Here is an 18,785-nt window from a genome sequence, read left to right as displayed (position 1 = left end):
ACCATTGCAGAAGTGACACTGACAAATCAGCTATTTTATGACCAAAACCTGAAATGTAGAAGGTTTTCTGCATTTTTTGCTGGAGTGTTAAATGAACATTTTAAATTATTAGTTTGATCCTAGACAACAACTTGAGTGGTATTAAACAGCAAAGTAACGACAAGTCCTATGTACACATTTGGAACCGTAACAGTTACAGAAAGAAATTACTTTGAGTTTAAAAAATTGAATTTACTCTCATGATAGAGGAAAAAATTATCCTACCAAGCTTCATGATAAAGGATCAAATACATGTAACTTTTAGTTAAGTGTAAATATTTTTAATCCTAAAAAAGTAACAGCAAATAGTTAAAAATTATGCTGGACAAAATAAATTCAGTGTAAGATTACACAACAGAAGAGGGGGAAAAAGGATCTTATTTGGCAGTGGGACAACCTACATGGATCCCACGATGAGAAACAATTGTGGACAGTTAAGGCACAAATGATCCCCTTTCAGAAGATTTTGAAAGCTTTTCTTTTACCATGAGAAAAGTCAGGTCAAACAGTAAAACAGTGTAAAACTTTTAGTATTTTAAACTTTCTGTAGTATTGGACTAAAACTGCACTATCTAAAAGGCAGGAAAATAGAGAAATCAAAATTTTGTTCTTTGTTAATGAATAAGATAAGTAATATCCAAGTCAACTCCCTTAGTATCCTTGTCATCAGTTCCTCTAATGGTAGGATTAAGATGAAAAGAAGTCTTATGCCTAACCATTAGAACACAAGCCTCTGTCTCTTTGTTAAGATACAGTCTGGCTGGTGATAAAACAAAGTACTGAATGCCATTCCCAAAATAAATTCATTACACAAACAGAGCAACTTCTGAGCTTGAACAGTCTTATTCAATGAATGAAAACTAAAAACCTTCACATCTTAATATGCTTAAAAATGTCATATTTCTCCTCCACAGAACTTTCATTAATCTTCATCTTTTGAGTTGTCAAAAGGAAGGCTACTGTCTGAAGATAAACTAGTTAGATTATCTAATACATAATCATTCATTTGAATTTGAATAGCCGTTCAATTATGTTTTAACACATAATGAAAGAATGCAGTCCTTATCATTAAGAGTCAAAGTAATAGGTTTGTGTGAATCCTGGTCATCAAACAGAAAAAAGAAAAAAACAACAAGGATTGGTTTGAAACTTATTTTTTCTTGCTGAAATAAAAATTTATTCCAGGCCAAAGAATAGATTCAAAAAAACAAAGGAGAAGATGAGTTACAGAAACTGGCAGGATGAAATGATATCATCTCCTTTTAACTCAATTGGAGCAGTTACCTAGAAGTCAGAATTTTTAATCCTTTTTGCTTAAAGACATCTGAACACATATCTCCTGTTTCCCAGGAGAACAGACTTGACTTTGTGACAAATGTTATCAGGGGTAGGAACTCCTTAATTTCTTCTTCTGATGATAGTGTGGTTGTGCAGAGAGTATTTAAATATTATCTGCACTAGAGAAAAAGAATACTTCCTCATGTGACAATTAGGAATTCATCTGGGAAAGAAGAACACGAATACCCCTCTAGTCCATGTGAAGTGGAAGAACATTCACAAAAGGGTTTTGGGAGTCCTGCTTTGGAGGACTTTAATCTCACTCTGCTAGGTATACACATAACGTGGGTGAAATATTGAGAAAAATGGGAAATCAGTGTTCAAAACTTTCTCTCCTTTAGGTAAAATGATCTACCTACAACAGAAAGCTTGAAAAACCCCTCCAGTCTGTAAATATTTTTCCCAGAATAAACTAACTGGCATTTATGAGCTGATTTTGCCGGTTCAGGGTAAACAGAAACTACAGTTTTCAATTTATAAGGCACTCACAGAAAAATATTCACTCAGATTTTTGATCTGGTATGCTAGACTTACTCATCCAGTCTGATTGCCAGTATTTACTGATATAAGTACATCACTTATATCTGCCACAGTCCACCATGAGTAATTTCTTTTATGCCATCTTTCACAAGTTCTCATGGAAAATTCAAACTGCAAGCATAAATAGTTACTAGATAATTTTTAGGTTTTTCTTTTAAATGTGCCATGTCATTTGACAGAATTCTAGTGACCATTTCAGCACTGTTTTCTTTCATTTCTAGATTCTAAAATCAGGAATTTCTAAAGATATCAAATTATTCCAAAGGGCTAGGATCTATTTTTCTCTACTTTTTTGCTTCCATTATATTCTAGGACAGATCTTATTAAATTCAAGGGAGTCACATTTTGCTAATCCTGTTAAGATAAATTAGCGATAACGATTGAAACCATCTGTCGAACTAGACATTTCTTTTTAATGAGACTGATACCTTCATTCACAAATAAGGAACAGAAACAGAGGTTTAAGGACTTTTCCTAAACAGGACTTTCCTACTTACTTTTAGTTAACTTGCCTTTAGTTGATATCATGTCCAGGAGATCTTCTCTTGGACTGGAATACTAAGTGGCACATAAAGGTGCTTTAAAAAGCTTTAGTTTTAACTGAGAGAACTCCTTTACTCTACTTCTAAGAAGAATTGTAAGACTGCCTACTGGTCTCAAAAACTCCTCCTATAAGTGTATCAAGGGCAGTCTTAGAATGCAGTTCTGATTCTAAAGCTACTAAAATGTCCCAAGAATGTCTGTGTTGTGTCATTTAGAGCAATACTGAAAAGGGAGAGTAGAGTCATCACCTGAACTGCAAGTTTTATGCTGCTCTGCACAGTGAAGAAGTATTCACCGTTAATCTAAAAGGTTTCCTGTGTAAGGAAAAGCTTCAGGGTAACATCCAATTCACTTGATAATTGAAAAGAAAAAGTTATCTCCATTCCAAGTTCATAACTCAAATCAATAAGCAGCCATATAATTAAAAAAAACCAAGTCCCCCAAACCTAGGCTCACATGCAAAAAGCCCAGACTTGCAAAACTGGATTAGTGCAACAGTGCAGTATCAGAACTTCTTAGGAAAACCTGCCTATGCTCCTCAGTGGTTCATAACATCATACAGGGATGGACTGTTGAAATAATTTTTGCATAGTACCTAACCTCACCCTTGGAATAGGCATGTGGCTAGCTGATTTTGGAGAGTGCTGACATCATGGGCACTCTCCTTCTGAGCACGATACAGGTAGGTATCTTCAGTTATGTAACTTTATAGGCCAGTCATTAATAAAAATAACAGACCAAGTTATAATACAGTTAGTCTGCAATATCTGTGCAGAAAGGCATTAATAATTTATAGAACTGCTAGCTTAATTTTAGAAATCTAGTACTTGCAAAGATTTTTAGGGAAATGTTAGCAGGTGAGAAGTAACATTCACACCAAAAGATTTTGAGGTCTGCCATACAGATAATGTTTGATAATAAAGGTTAACAGGGCACAAGTATTATCGTTATGTTTCTACATATAAAGAATCACAAAGTCAACTTTACACAAAAAAAATGCACATTGATTTGTTCCAAAAGGGTTTTCTTATCAAGTTATTGACATTTTTGCTTATGGAGTGGTATTGCAGCATCAGGGGTACTGAAATTTGTGTGCATTTCTGTCTCAGTACACACAGAGAAGTATTACATGAAAGCCAAATTCCTATGTAGAAGAAATTACTCTCTAGTCATTGTGTGCATCCATAATGATGGATTTCAGACACATTTTATGTTCCAATTTCTTTAATGTTTTAAGAATAAAATAAAAAATATACGCACTTGGAGTTATTAAGAAACACATTCTCATACACGCTTTCTCTTCTCTAAGCTGTAGTTTGCTTCCTCAAGTCAGTGTCTTATAAAAAGTGCACTTTGTTTGATTTTTTTTCTGCTAATAGTTGAATGAATTATATTCTCAGGTGGCCCAATTATAACTGTTGCCTGTAGCCATAACAAAATTAAAGATTTCTGGAAACATTTTGTGTGAAGTGCACTTGATCAGCTAAGGCAGACATATTCCACAGAGCTTCAGTGACTGCCCTCATGCCCAGGGGCAGAACCTTTGTTTAGGACTTTAATAAAATAACAGCACTACCAATATTAGCACAATATCCTATAGTCCAAATAAAGTCCCTTACGATTTCAGCAAAGAATGTATTTTGACTTAATGGATGCTGTTATTAAAAAAAAAAAAGTAAAAAGCACACATGCATGCACATACAAACACTGTATTTGTGGACTCATAAATAATGAAATTGACAAGTACAGTCTGACATACTATTTTTATAATGACATTCGACAACTTAATTGTGTTAAATCTTAGCAATTAATTTCCCACTTACATTTGGAAAGGGGAAGCAGCAGGTAAACAGAAATATCTGTAATCTTTTCTGCTGTGTGAAGTGAAATAAATGGAATACACAAACCTTCTAATATTCAATGGTAGCACTTCTGGAAGGATTTCAGAAAATGTAGCAAGGTTGCTTGTGGAGTATAGCTCCTTTACAGTTCTTTGCTTAAGTCTTGACAGAAAGGTAGAGTCCTAGAGGGATGAAATTCATTGTTGTGGTTGTTTACACAGGTGAATGCTATTGCCTCAAACTGCCAGTCCCTACACAATTGCTGCAGTGATTGCATCACTGCAAACTAAGAAAATAATCCATTTCAGGTCTCTCTGAGTTTGCATAGTGTTCTAGCAGAGCAAAGCCATCATTTCAGGGCTTGCTGTCCTAATCATTACTGCCAACACAATATTGAATATTAAAGTTGTATAAGTGATAAAGTTTTCATTCTCAATTCTCTTTGCTTATTGTGAGGGTTTACTTTTCTATTAAATCAGAGAAACCATTCTAAAGGAGCCTTTTAGTTTGGCTGGTTGGTTGGTTTGCTAATTCTGTTCATTTCAATCAGATGAACTTCTTCTAGACTCCACCTATACAAGATTTCAAGGTAAAAATCTTACCAGTATCATAGGCATTTCAGATTTATGATGAAACTCTGTGCATTGCTTTGTTCTTACTTATAAAAATTGCAGTTAATAAAGACCCATATGCAGTGAAATGACAGTGTTTATTTATATAGTGATAAATATTCTTTCAGATTACTTTCTGCCTGTTGAATTAATAGCATTGAATATTTTTCTTCCTATTCTGCTACATTAACAATAATTTGAGCATGTTATTGTAATGCTTGTCAAAATGACGGTGTGTAAAACTAACAGAGAAATCATTCTCAAAAGTTGCCAGCTGGCAAAAATGACTGGAAGTTCCAGGGGACAATGCTTCTAAAAAATTTCTCTTTTTTTTTAATCATAAAAATGCTGACTACTTCACATTGCATTTTTCCTTAATAGTTGGCCTTATCCTGATTTTGAACCATTGATCAGTATGTGAGGGCCCATCTTTCTATTACAGTATGACATGGTCAGGTGGTTGCTTTTTAAAAACAAGGACAGACTCATTAACTCAGGAAGATTCCATCTTCAGCTTACTGTCATGGATTTGTTGCTCAACTATCAGCCTGGAAGAGAAAAATCTTTTGGTAAAGAAACAGTTAAACTAGAAGTAAAAAAAGTTCAATTTGTATAAAGAATCCTTTTTTATATTTTAGCAGATGCTTCCGTTCACACATGTAATGGATCTGTTATTCTAGTTAGCTAGGGGAAAAAAAAGAAGTATTGTTCATTCTTTTAAAATTGTTGTATTGAAAACCAAAGTGAAATAAATGCTATTTTTCTTTTGTTGTGGGTTAGCAAGGATAACTGTAGTTTCCTTCTAATGGGATTCACAGATTTTATGAATCTAAAATCTTCATTATTCATAGAGAGACATATCAATCGCAGCTCCTACATTATACATATAAAACTTTAAAAAATACAGCATATCCTTTTTAATATGCAGCAACGTAACTTGAACAAATTATAGTGATTTAAGAGAAAATAATTGCTATAGAATTTTTCTTAAAGGGAAGGACTGGATATTTTCAGTCCCCTTCAATATCACAAAACCATAATTTCAAATCTCAAAATGAACCCCTTAAAATATAAAAGAAGAAATGGTAGCAATTTGTCAGGTTTTTTGATCAGGCTAATGATAGTTAGCATTTTCTGAAGGTGGAAGGCAAATTGCTGTGACAATTATATTAAAACAAGCCATGGCTCTGTACTCTCGCTGTTCTACTGTTGATTAAGAACAGTTTAGCTCAAAAACGTATTTGAAATTTAAAGATGTATCTCTAGAACCTAAGATCTTATCTCTTTTTCACTTACTTAACTTCAGTTACAGACTATGTAAATTACAAGTTTGTGGATGAAGGGTAAAAATGTTTCCAGTCATGCTTACTAATATATATATTAAATGGAAAACTCTTTTTGCCCTGAGTTGGTAAGTTTTTTCACAAGCTGGCATTTCGTCATTTACAACAGGTGCTACATCCCAGTTAGGCGAATGATTTGCAGTTTGCACAGGATATATATTTGCAGATATTTCTAAAAGAGATTTTAGGGAAGGATAAAGGGATAAATTATTTTAAAAATTACTGATTTTCTAAAAATCTTATTCTTACTTAAGAAGCAAATGATTTCTTAATGGGCCACTTTTATTTTTAGGGGTCATCTATCTTCCTCTCTGTGGTAATATAAAAGAGTTTGTCTTTTTGTCAGTTGTACTGATCATCAATTTCTGTGCTTTAACACCTCAGTAAAACTCTAATAGGAAATACATGCTACAATTCATCTGAGAAAGTCATCTGGAATAAGCTACAGGCTTTCAGAAGTATTTTCATGAAAAGCAACCTGAATTTCTCAAAAAAAAAAAAGGAAAAGAAAAAAAAGAAAAAAGCAAGGAAAAAAGGCCATGATGATTTATTAACTGAAGTTGTGTATCCATTCACAGCCAACTTTGTCAGACTCACTTCATTTCATTTACACATAGCTGTGAATGTTGAATTTTGCGGCCTCTGTTTTTCAGTGTCATTTTTCTGCATATTTTCCCAAGAAATGTCTCCTGCATTTACGTGGTAGCACTGCTGATAACCATTGCAAATAGCTCCACAGCTATAGGAAAAGGACCTTGAAGTATGAAAATCTGTGTGAGAAAAGTTGCAAACTCCACGGGAAGATTATTCTGACACATTGTTCAACCAGCCAAGCTATCAGCCAGAAAAACAGATCAAGTTTTTAGCCAGCATTTCCTAGGTGACATCCAGCCATTTTCCACAAAGGTGAGGATTTCAAACTGCCATTATTTAAAGCTGTTTGGGTTGTTGTGAAAGCACAATAAAGTACTGCTACATCTTTAAAATGAGTTCTGGCAATAAATAGCATAGAGAACATCGCCCTCTTTCTCCAATTTATTTTGGAAATATGAAATAAGAAATATTTAGAAATAATTAATTGAGTAACTACAATAAGTAAATATGATCTAGATCAGTTTAGGGGTAGGAATGTATACAATTGTGTTCAGAAAAAGAAGGTTGAAACGTGGATTTGAATCTGTGCATTTGATGTAGGTATCATTGTATGCCCTTAGGATGCAAATACGGCTCTTACGAATCCTGATGTCAGTGTTTGTGGGAGAAAAGAAAGTACCCCAATACTGCCCATACGTCTCTCAAAGTATTTATAGTATTGAAAGGAAAGGACGAATTATACTTTAAAATATAAACTTTCCTAAGCTGTGATAAAAAAATACAGAGCTACAATTAAAATTCAGTTTGAAGAACTGAGAACATGAACACAGTCATGTTCTCCTTCTGCTGTGGGGGGATTGAATTGAGGTGAATTGGATATAGCCCCTGGTTCTGGAGACAACTCTACGCCTTTCTCAGTATTTACTGAGGTGACAAATCAGAGCTTCAGTGTACCCTGGCAGTACACAAACCAGCTACGTGTTCCCACACACCCATGTCAAGTCCCAAAACACAACCTTGGACTGCAGCCCACAGCAGCACAGCACTCCTCTATGCAGAGAAACTGGGAGTTTGTGGTTTTGCTGTGCTGCCAGAGCATCGGGAAGAGACGACACGAGGGAATGAAGCCTGGCTCCCCGCCCTTGGGAGTGCGGCACAGTGCGAACGTAGGCGGTAACACCAGAATGCAAAACAGACATACTATGTCTTTTATGCCTTTTCCAATTACAAACCTCTAAAATGTCCTGCTTAGGCCTTAAGTAACTACTGATTTTATCTCTTACTGCTTCCAAAAGAAATGGAGACTTAGAATGGCAACATTTCCTTTGTATGAAACACATGACTTGTGCAGTCCCAACTGCTGTCAGGTGCCTGTACAGACCCACACATACCTATGCACACAAATACATATTTGCACACAGTTGATACCCTGTACTGTGAGAGAAATCAGAAGGGAGAAGGGTCCTAGCTGCTTCCAAGTACGTGTTGATGTTTGTATGCAGGCAACTGGGGAATTTCATTGTCCAAAATATAGGTACTTAAAAATATTTACGGTCTACTTTCTGAATGCCTAAATACTTTTGGAGGTCTGGATCATAGTCTCTCAGAAGCCTATCTGATACAGAAAACTAATGGTATGTGTTTCACTGCACCTATGCTCTACAATGCAGGACCCTGCAGAGATCAAGCTAGCATTTCCTGAGCTACTCATGGAAATGGAAGCAGTAAGTTATATTACCACATTTATATGACAGTATCTCATGAGCCTTGCTGAGTGCTAATTTTCCTGGACAAGGTGCTGTACTTTGGCAGTTAAGCTGCTATCAGGACTTATGACCATGTGTCCACACTGCCCTGCACCTTTCCAGTAGTACCAGTTCGTTCAGAGCTCTCTCCAGGCCTCTGACACCACTGCTGTGTAGTGCAGGGAAAGTCAATTTGCCTAAGTCATGGAGGTGCTAGGGAAAATCAGAAAAAAAGAGACATTTGCTCAGTAACCATGCCTCTAATATTTTTACATTGAAAAGAATATTTAGATTTTCTGTATCTAAGCATAAACATGTTTTCTAAACCAAAATTCTACTATGGATCGTTCTGAAAGACTTTCAGCATTGAATAATCTTTGACTTTTTTCTGTATGTGATTTGTAAATAGTGATTATGTTGCTATTTAGCAACAATTAACTGTTGAAAAAATAGTGTTAAAATGCTTATTAGAAAACTTCCAACTTAAATATATGCCCTTATTATGATGATCTCATGGTAAACTCAGCATTTTTTATGAGACTTCTCAACACAATGACATTTATTTTAAGGCAAAGACCATATTGCTCCTATGGTGTGCATGTCAGATGGTAGGAAACATGATGAAAAGAAAGGTCATGGCAACAGCAGTTTGATGAAAAATGAATAATTTGATTATTTTCATGGTGTGGATCAATAATGCTCTGCATCTACTGAAGCACATTGCCTGGAGGCACTCAGATAATCAATGGCATAAAACAGAGCCTGCCTTTACCCAGGCTTGCAGCCTCTCTGATCTTTCTTGGGAGGACCCTTGACGCCTCTAATTTATGTCAACTGCATATCAAAGAAATTCCAAAGAGCCTGGGTCATAAAGAGTATTTTAGTGGTAACCATTTGAAGTCTACTTACATATGTTCCTTATGTAACTGTGTTTAAGTATGTCCCCTCCAATGCCTGGGAATTCCTAGAAAGGCATAAATGCTACCTGGTACTAGCATAACAGTCAGTACCTTAGAAAAGGAAGGCTGGTTAGAAGGGGGAAATCTTCTAACCCTTCTTCACTGCAAGCTGACAACAGTCCAAAGACAAGAATTTCAGTCAATGAGGCATGTAAATAAACCCTTCTGCACCACCCAAGAATTCTCTTTAATGATGTGCCGGACACTGACATTTTTAATTTAATAGAGCAGCCACTGGAAAAAATTAGTTCTGCATGATATTGGGGAGAGACAGTTGAAGACATGATTTTGTTCAGTAATTTCTCTGTTCATTTGCAGTGGAAAAAGGGAGTTGGCATCTTCTAGCTGCCAAAAACTCTTAAGTCAAGGATACTTACTTCATTCTGTCTGTGCAGCTATTTTTCCCATCAAGGCTTTGCAAGCAAGAAATAATTCCCAGTGGTAGTCCTACTACTACAGTGTTTGCTGTAACAGCATTTACTCATTTCTTAACAAGTTTTAGCTACCATACTTTGAATACTCATATACATGCACACATGCATGTGTGCACACACACAAACACACACACACACACACTTGCAGGCATGTAGTCAACACTGCTCTTCTATCTTCCTTGAAGCTTTCTCTCTTTTTTCCTTTCAGCAGTTGACTTTCGTAACACAAAAGATGGTGTATAATCCTTTGTAAAGAACTAGGAAAGCATTAACCAGCAATTAGAGGAGTACAGACTGTAGTATATATAGTTTAACTGATGAGGTAGTAAAACTTGTTTTCAGCATCAAGATCATGGATTTTCTATAGCAGCTGAAGACAGGATAAAATTATTGCACTTATTAGATCCTTGTTGATTGTTCAACATTAGCTAAATCCACAAAATAAATATATGTGTAAAATTGATCAGGTGATTCGGGGTCAGACCTAATTCCCAGGGTCAAGCAACCCTTTGAACATTCTCTAAGTACATAATCTTAGCACAATCCATCAAAGAGACTCATACGCTCTTTTTGTCTGTTGGCTCTTATAAAACACTGATGTTTAGGAGATTAAGTGGAGTCAGCTTTAATAGGCAGAGAAATTCTTCCAAAGTGCTCTACCTCCCCTCAAACTGGAAACTGTCTAAGGCTGGGTTTGCAAAATGCTGTTTCTAACTTTAGAACTGACCTGGAAATTATTATTCCTTGCCAGTTGAAATACTGGGTTTTGTAATTGTCTTCTATAAAGCACTGCAAGGGATGCAAGGTAATGGTTTTGAGCATGAAGCTTCTTAGACTAAAAACCTGTGTTTCCACAGGCTGTATCCAATCAGAAATTCGCAAGCCTAAGAGACATGCTTATGACGGGCATCACAAGCTGGACATTTCGTTCATGACGTCTGGAAAAGAAACAATTGCTGCAGGTACATTTCAAGATTCGAGATCAGAGACTCTGAAACTCCAATGACTTTTAGCTTTTTCTGCTGTGTTCCCAGGCCTCTTGATCTCTCTTCTCTCAACAGAGACATGATTCCTGAAGGCTATATACAGGGTGATGTGGAGCTGGACTGCCTTGTCCTCTTTTCTTCTAATGACAAAGTGCTAAAACTTACAGACATTCTTAATATATTCCAAATAGGAAAATGATACAATAAGAAATTTAGTATTTTTTTCTTTTTTTTAGCATTATGGTTTTATCCAAATCCTTGTCCTTGTGTTTTCAAAACCATTATATATAAGAAAGAACACAGACATATAGAAAACCACTCTGGAAGTAACACTGAGGTATTTTTATTATTCTTTTGTTTCTTTTTTCCTTTCTTTTTAAAAATCAAAGTAGTCTGTCATAGTAATGCCATGACATACCAATCACTTTTAGCCAAAAATATTCAAAACTCTCAGAGGGCAGATTTTACATAAAACTTCTGTGAGTACCTCAGGCTGTGGGTGTAGCCTGTGGGTGTATTTTGAAAATCCGTGTCTGCAAAAATTTATAATGCTCTTTTTAGTTCTCTAGATACTTTTTTAGCTAAATACGTGAACAGAGTACATTAAGAGAGTTACCACAGTAGCGAATACCAAACCTGTTTGCACAGAAAAACATAAATCTTCCTGTCTCTCTCCCTCACTCACACATGAACACTCACTCTCACACGCACTCAGCAGCAGGCACCAGTTCACGTAAATGCTCCTTACCTGATCGCATCTCATCAGCCCTAAATATCTGAGAGACTTGCTGCTTTGTGCAATTTGGGTGGCTCCATGGTCTGTGATTTCTTTGCACCATCCAACATCCACTGTCTCTATTGTCATGCTGTATCGTCCAATGGCTATCAAAGCTGTAAAGATATTAAAGGTATGAACTATATAGCTCGTGGAGATGTTAAGCTCAGTTCTATGTATATACTAAATGATGTTAAATCAAATTTTGAGAAGCAGTTGTCACGTACTTTGTAAAAGACCTTGTATTTCAGCATTTTTAACTATGAAATAGCTATCTCTTCAAATTAGGAATACACACATGCAAACACATACAAACACATAAATAAACAGATCTTCCTATATATTTTTCTATCTATCAATCAAGATAAATAGTCCAGTTAGCAGAGATATTCTACACAAATTCTTTTAATTACTTTTTTCCAAAGGATCAAGGATCAATTAATTGAAATTGAAATAACTATAGAATAAAAACAATTCTACCTCACTCTTCAGAGAAAATAACTGATTTTATACTATTAACACTTTTTTTTCAGCAAAATAATACTGCAAAGACGGCACAGAGAATAACAGGACATTTTCTGTATCAATAAAACAAATGGTTTTAGAAAACCCTGCAGGTATCTTATGTCAGACATTTTATAACTATATTCTAAAATTGCATTTGTTTCCCATTGTTCATATTGATGATGTAATAACAACGATATGTCTCACTTTCATGTTTTCTTCATGAACACTTTTCCAATAAAAAATAAAATAAATTAAAAAGGCCAGGAGGAATTAAAACAAAAACTTGAACCTTTATAAAAGGAAAGGAAAGAGGATCTGGAAGTTCTGAAAGGACTGAAAAACAGTAGGTAGGAGAAACCACGAGGCACCTGAACAGGCTGGGAAGGCTTTGTCATGACATGGCTAGTCTGGAATGACAGAAAGGATACAAATCACTAGCACCCTGGTCACCATGGACTACAACACTTTTCAGGAAATACAGGCTCGGAAACTGTTAAGTCAAGTTGGGATTTATTAACAGAAAATGAGCAACACCCTTCAGCAGCTAAAATCTCAGCTTTAGAAAAAAGTCCAAAGTTTCTGGTGTAGAAGTCAGCCATCTGCATGTAAGCCAAGGATGCTTGCAGTTTTTAACTCTAGTTATAATGCAGTTGCTGAAAAGGAAGATGAATGAGTGACTTAGTTCAAATAATGCCAGTATCTTTAAAGTGATGATTTTTCAGCAACTGTGGGCCAGTTCTGTTCATACTACAGAACCTACTGTCGGAAAAAAAACCCAAACCAGTTATGAAGAGCTGGTAGCTCTTGATATGCCAATGTCCATCTTAGCTATATAGGGTGTAACTGAGATCTAGCAGCAGAAAGAAAGAACCCACCTGACCTTGCAGTGGTTCTGCAAAGACCTGTACTGATGGTAGACAGCAGTAAGAATAATTTGATAATTTATAAATATTTAGGTGGACTTGATTTGCAAACAAAATCAGCCAAAAGAGGCCAAATACATTCTCAGAAGCTGTGGAAGATGCAGTACTACTTTATTTTTTTCTTGCAGTAGTTCACCTGAAAGGGCAATGATAACTGAATTTTGTAACTGACATAATGAACTTATGGTACAATCATCTATGTAGTTTCATTACGATTTCATTAATTTTTATAGGATAATACCAATGTCCTGTTCTCTTCCCAGTACATCCCCAGAAAAGAAGTCCTAATTTTGCAAATACGTAAATATATGTATAGCAGAACATAACTTTGTACTTTTTTTTAGAGTCCTTTTAAAATATCACTTTAATAAAAACTATAGAAAGAGAGTCAGAAACTTTCTGCATATATTTTGCAATAACAAAAGCCATAGCAATTATAGATTATTGTAATTCCACACAAAATGTTATAGACTTGAAGTAGTGCAGGAATACTGAAAGCCTGCCATTACATTAGAATATTGTCAGTTAAACAAAATTTCAAATACTGTTTGTATTTGAATATTTCTGCTAGTTTTTGTGGAGTTACAATCACATTCTCTCATTTTCAATGCTTCATGTAAAACTGAGAAAGAGAAGAAAATCAACAGAGAATACTTTTATGGGAGTGACATAAAAGATCATCAGATCACACTGGTGAAGAATTCTCCTAGTAAAAGCATTAAAGGAAATTAGAGAGATAATTTCTGGGATTTCCCTCACAAGACTTAGATTAGAGAGAAAGTAGGGGATGATGCTGTTGAAAGACCAAAAAAGGGTGTTATAGTGTGTGCAGAACGCCCAAGACTAAAATATAACCTGAGCATCATTAGTCCGAGAAGCTGCCCTTAATGTGGCAAAATGATGGCTTAAAGCATGAAATTTCATGCAGGCATCTTTACATGCACATATTAAACAAATTGGAAGAATAAAAGATTCTCTGTCTTACTCATATACACCATTTTATAACAATATTCATAGAAAACCATTGTATAACAAAACATAATTTAAAACACATTAATTCATCGTTTGATATGTTACTCTGTATTTTGGCATTTTGGGGGGTAACATGTTTAATTTCTAGATTAGCATCTTAATAAAATCTCAGTTAAGTTTTATGGATTTTTTATACAAAGATAAAAATATTTTTACCTTTCACATAATGGAAAAAGGACTTAATAATTATTGAAATAATTACAAAATAATTATCAAATAACAGATCATGAAGCCTCTTTGCAAAACTGGCCTTCACTGCTTGTCTTCTGAACATCTATACTTTAACCAGCCAATTGTTATGTTACTTCTCTGGAGTATTAAAAGAATGAAAAAGATCATCCCTGGGATTTGGAAAGCATAAGTAAGTTTCCATAAATCAAAGTGTGTATGTATGATTTTTGGACTACATTGTCATTACTATATTCTGTCAATTATCAGGAAAGCCAGAACACAACTTTAAAGATACCATGAGACAATCACCATGTTTTTTGGTATGAGTAACAATACTTACAAGAACAATACAAAATGGAATAAAAAAACCTCAGGATGTTACATATCAATATGATACATAAAAAATGGAATGGAAACCAAAAAATTCCAACTGTGACATTTGAGGAGCAGGGCTTTCTAAGTGAACATATTTTGCAGTTCAGAAGGTCCAGACTGATTTTCAGACAACTGTCAATCTGTTCTCTTCACCTATGTTCCACATTTGTATATATGCAAATAATTGAATGAAATTTCATGCTTTAATCAATCTATGTGTCTAATCTGTGCATCAGGTATGTCTTAGGCTAACCATGGCTGGGGTATACTTTAGATTAGGGACTGCTGAATGGATAGTATTTTTGTCTGGCTGGCCTTTCCCTTGCGGCATTCCTCACCACTGCCTCAACCCAAATCATTCCTACAGAGCCCCCAGATGTCATATGCACATATTTGATTTTCTGTTCAGCAGTATAGCTGGATATTCTCTAATACCTAAGAAAAATTGACATCATTTTTCTAATTTAATTACAAATGACACTAGAAATGAATTACTGCATTACAGATGGCTGAAGACTTAAAATATTCTGTCATATGCTAGTAGAAAATAACATATTTAGTTTGTACTTTGCAACTTTTTGTCCCCAGATTGGCAGAGATCTTTCTGGAAAACCAAATATTTTGAGATGAGTGTACAATATTACACTGTAGTCATATATTGCAACAGTTCATCTATTAAACGCATAGAGAGTATGCCATTTTAAAACACCAATGACCGTATTTTCAGAAAATTTCAATTTGTTCAACTGCACCCTCACAAGAACACTCTTGGTCAGAGAAAAGATACACTATTCAGTTTCTATCAGCACCCAACAGTGGGAGATAAAGAAAGGCCATGAGAACACATGAAAATGTAACCATACTTTCCCAGAACACTTTCCTCATGAAAAAAATTGTGGTCAGGGACCTTCTGAACTGTGATTTATGCCTCTGTACTTCTGTAAATTCGTCTAATCAGTCTTGTAATCCACAAAATCTTTTAGGCTCCACAACATCCTGTGGCAAGGAGTCCCTCAGTTCAGCTACCTTCTCTTTTGAAAACCACCTTCCCTTGCTTGTTTTGAACCTGCCCTAAAACTTGATCCAGGACTTCCACCTCTATGACTGCTTAGTTCCTTTGCAAATGCTTTCTGGAAATCCCAACAGACTGTATCAACCAGGTTTTACTTATTCCTTCCTGACTTCTTCAAAGTACTCTGTCTGATGTGAGTGTGAAGCACAACCTCTCTTAACAAAAGCTGTGTCAACTCTTCCCAGATATGTCATACTTATTCATGTGTTCACTAATCGTATTCCATATTATTACTAATTTGCCTTATATAGACATCAGGTTTATCAGTTAATATTTTTCTGATCTTCCCTGAAACTTTTTTTGAAATACCTCTGCCAAGCAATCCTGTGATAGTCAAGCAGGTTTAAGCGAAGCATTACACAGTGCAGTTAGGAGCTCGGCTATTTCATCCTTGAGTTCTTTTAGAAGTCTTGAGTACATACAGTTCTTCTGCTTGTGTAAGCAAAATACTTTATGCCACAAGCCTCAGCTAAAAAAATGTTTGCATTGCTCAACAGCTTTTCTTCCTCTCTTCATTTGCCCACAATAATCGGAATACATTGCTATTCTCAGAAAGCCTGGCAGTAATTTAACAAGGAAACATGCAGTAAAAGACTTATAAACTAAGTTTGGATTCTGTGACTTAGGAACTTGTAGCACAATCAGCAGTAAAGAACTGTCAAAGGTGTGTTTCAATACTAATGATAACTGGGCTTAAAAACATAGTGAGTGACCGACCAGAACACCACAATACATTGAAAGTAAGTAGAGGGTACACAAAAATCCACCACATAGTTTAAAGATGCTGGCTTTGACATATGAACCTCTCTGTATGTGAATATTTAACAATACATCCAATTCTTTTCTCTCCTTCTTTATACTCCCATTTATTTTGACAAAAGCAAGATTTCATATTTCTTTTTCCAGCACTAGGTTGGTGGAATGGAAATCAGCTGATGTACAGCTCCTACATAGCAGAAGATAAAGTGTAATGTCTCTAACTGGAACTGGAGAATCACCCCCACAGCCTTAAGCTGTATTAAGCAAAAATGTTTTCCAGTTGTAATGGTACTTTGTTGTAGCTGAGAAGATGAAAGGACATATGCAGGACCAGGTTTGTAGGCAGAGGTAGCATCTTTTAGACGACCAGCTGGAACAGTTGGAAAAATAAGACAAATTTTGTCCTTAGTGCACCACCATTTAAAGCAAATAGTAATTTAACCTCATTTTATTTTAAACTGATTAAGTTAAACTGACATAGCTAAATGTATCTGCTACTACAGGCAGAAATGACTGCCTTAGTTAGAGAGGAAAGGTCTCCGTTTAACTATGTAAACTGTGAAACCAATGGTTGCAACGTGAATGTTGTCATGGTTAAACTACTTCTGGACCTGATGTAGGCAGGCACTGAGCTCTCACACCTAACAAAATTGGGGGGGATGAGACTGCTGTATTTATTTTGCAGGATTTTTTTTGGAAATTATAGTTGGCAGTGTATCATCTTGAGGCCTTCCTCCTTGATTTTGTATATATTCTAAAAAAAATGAGAAACAGATATTACACTAATATGTTACAAAAATCAGTAATCTAACATCTGTAATTTAGTCATGACCATTCCCAAGTTTAAGGTCAGTACAACACAAAAAAGAACTTATATATCTTTGGTATGAATAACTGATATTTGGCCCACTCTTAATTTAATTTTAATGTATTTTTAAATCTGGAAACAAATATTCCAGGTTTTGCATAATTTTACCAAATAAAATCATTTGGAAATCTGGTGTATTAAGCAGACTTACATCCAATTAAACATATTTTTACTGACATGCACCTACTACACAATAGAGTACTTCCTTAATCAATATATCCTAGTTCAATTTAACTGAAAATAAGCTTCTGTGAGGTTTAACTGTGTTGCTGCTTTTCTCCTATCATCACCTAACATACTGTGTATGTAAAAGGCACTGCATTTGGTCAGTCTTCAGTGAGGACTGGATAGAAATGTTCTTAAAATTTGATTATGATTGACATCACGCTGACACCAGGGCATTACACATATATATGCATTCATATAAAAAACATTCTAGCATTTGTTTATTAAGTTCTTTTTTCATTAATGTCAAAAGCATGTAAATGTGCAAGAATTAGAATTTAAAATTTCCAACCTCTCTAAGGGTTTTACACAGAGTAGAAATCAATCCGTCAACCAAATATTACCAAGTAATAGTCTTCTTATGGAACTTTCCATTATCTTTTATTTATTCTATAGCCAAAAGCTATTAAGGTGGCTTTGATAGCCATCTACTAGCTCCTGAAGAGCCTAATGTACAAAAAAACTGGAAGGAAGTTTATGAGAGTTAAAATTGCAATAAGCAGATGTAATAAAAATAAAATTAGCAAAGAAAACTACACATTTAGATGTTAAGAAAATGGTGTAATAGTTTGGCTTAGTAGACTGTGAAATATTCTCCTTCTGTTGGTGGAGTTACAGAGCTAGTCTCATCTACCTCAGTTATTTAAAATATGAGTGGACAAAGCTCTGGAGAGGCTACAAAGAAAATGTTGTACAAGACAGACCAAACAAGCAAATTTAAATGGTCTTTTCTATCTTTCATTTACATTATTGATATAGAAACAAAAGAGAAAGATGTAAATGATGCGGATAAATTATAAACAGTTGATTGCATTCAAGCTTTACGAGTCACCAAAATTAGTTTGATATTCCATTTCCAGTGATTTGTGGAAAAGCATTTATAAATTAGCCCACAATTAGGAACGAACACTTGTCAACTGTAAAATACAGTTGAGTATAATACACTGCCTACTAATTTTAATATATTATTATATTTACAAATTAAAACATTAACTTATACATGTTATTAATATCCTCTATAGTATACAACAGATTAAGTATTGAATATTTAGTTGACATAAATATTGCTTATACATAGAAAAGGTTCTTCTTTACAAGTGCATAC

At 35.0% G+C, this 18,785-nt stretch overlaps 1 protein-coding gene across 2 annotated transcripts in view; it reads right to left on the bottom strand.

The window, feature by feature from the left end:
* Window positions 1-18,785, bottom strand: part of FBXL17 (F-box and leucine rich repeat protein 17) — a 551,764-nt gene that overhangs the window by 254,478 nt on the left and 278,501 nt on the right. For both annotated transcript variants that reach the window (XR_007767787.1, XM_050912578.1), the window contains exon 8: window positions 11,722-11,864. Coding sequence is in view for 1 of the 2 variants with exons in the window: in XM_050912578.1 (XP_050768535.1) it covers window positions 11,722-11,864 (143 nt within the window). In the remaining variant the exon portion in view is untranslated. The remainder of the gene's footprint in view (window positions 1-11,721; window positions 11,865-18,785) is intronic.

The sequence above is a fragment of the Gymnogyps californianus genome, chromosome Z, assembly GCF_018139145.2.
Source record: "Gymnogyps californianus isolate 813 chromosome Z, ASM1813914v2, whole genome shotgun sequence".
Lineage (NCBI taxonomy): Eukaryota > Metazoa > Chordata > Aves > Accipitriformes > Cathartidae > Gymnogyps > Gymnogyps californianus.
Note: the sequence above shows the minus strand (reverse complement) of the source record. Positions and strands in the feature narration are given on the sequence as shown.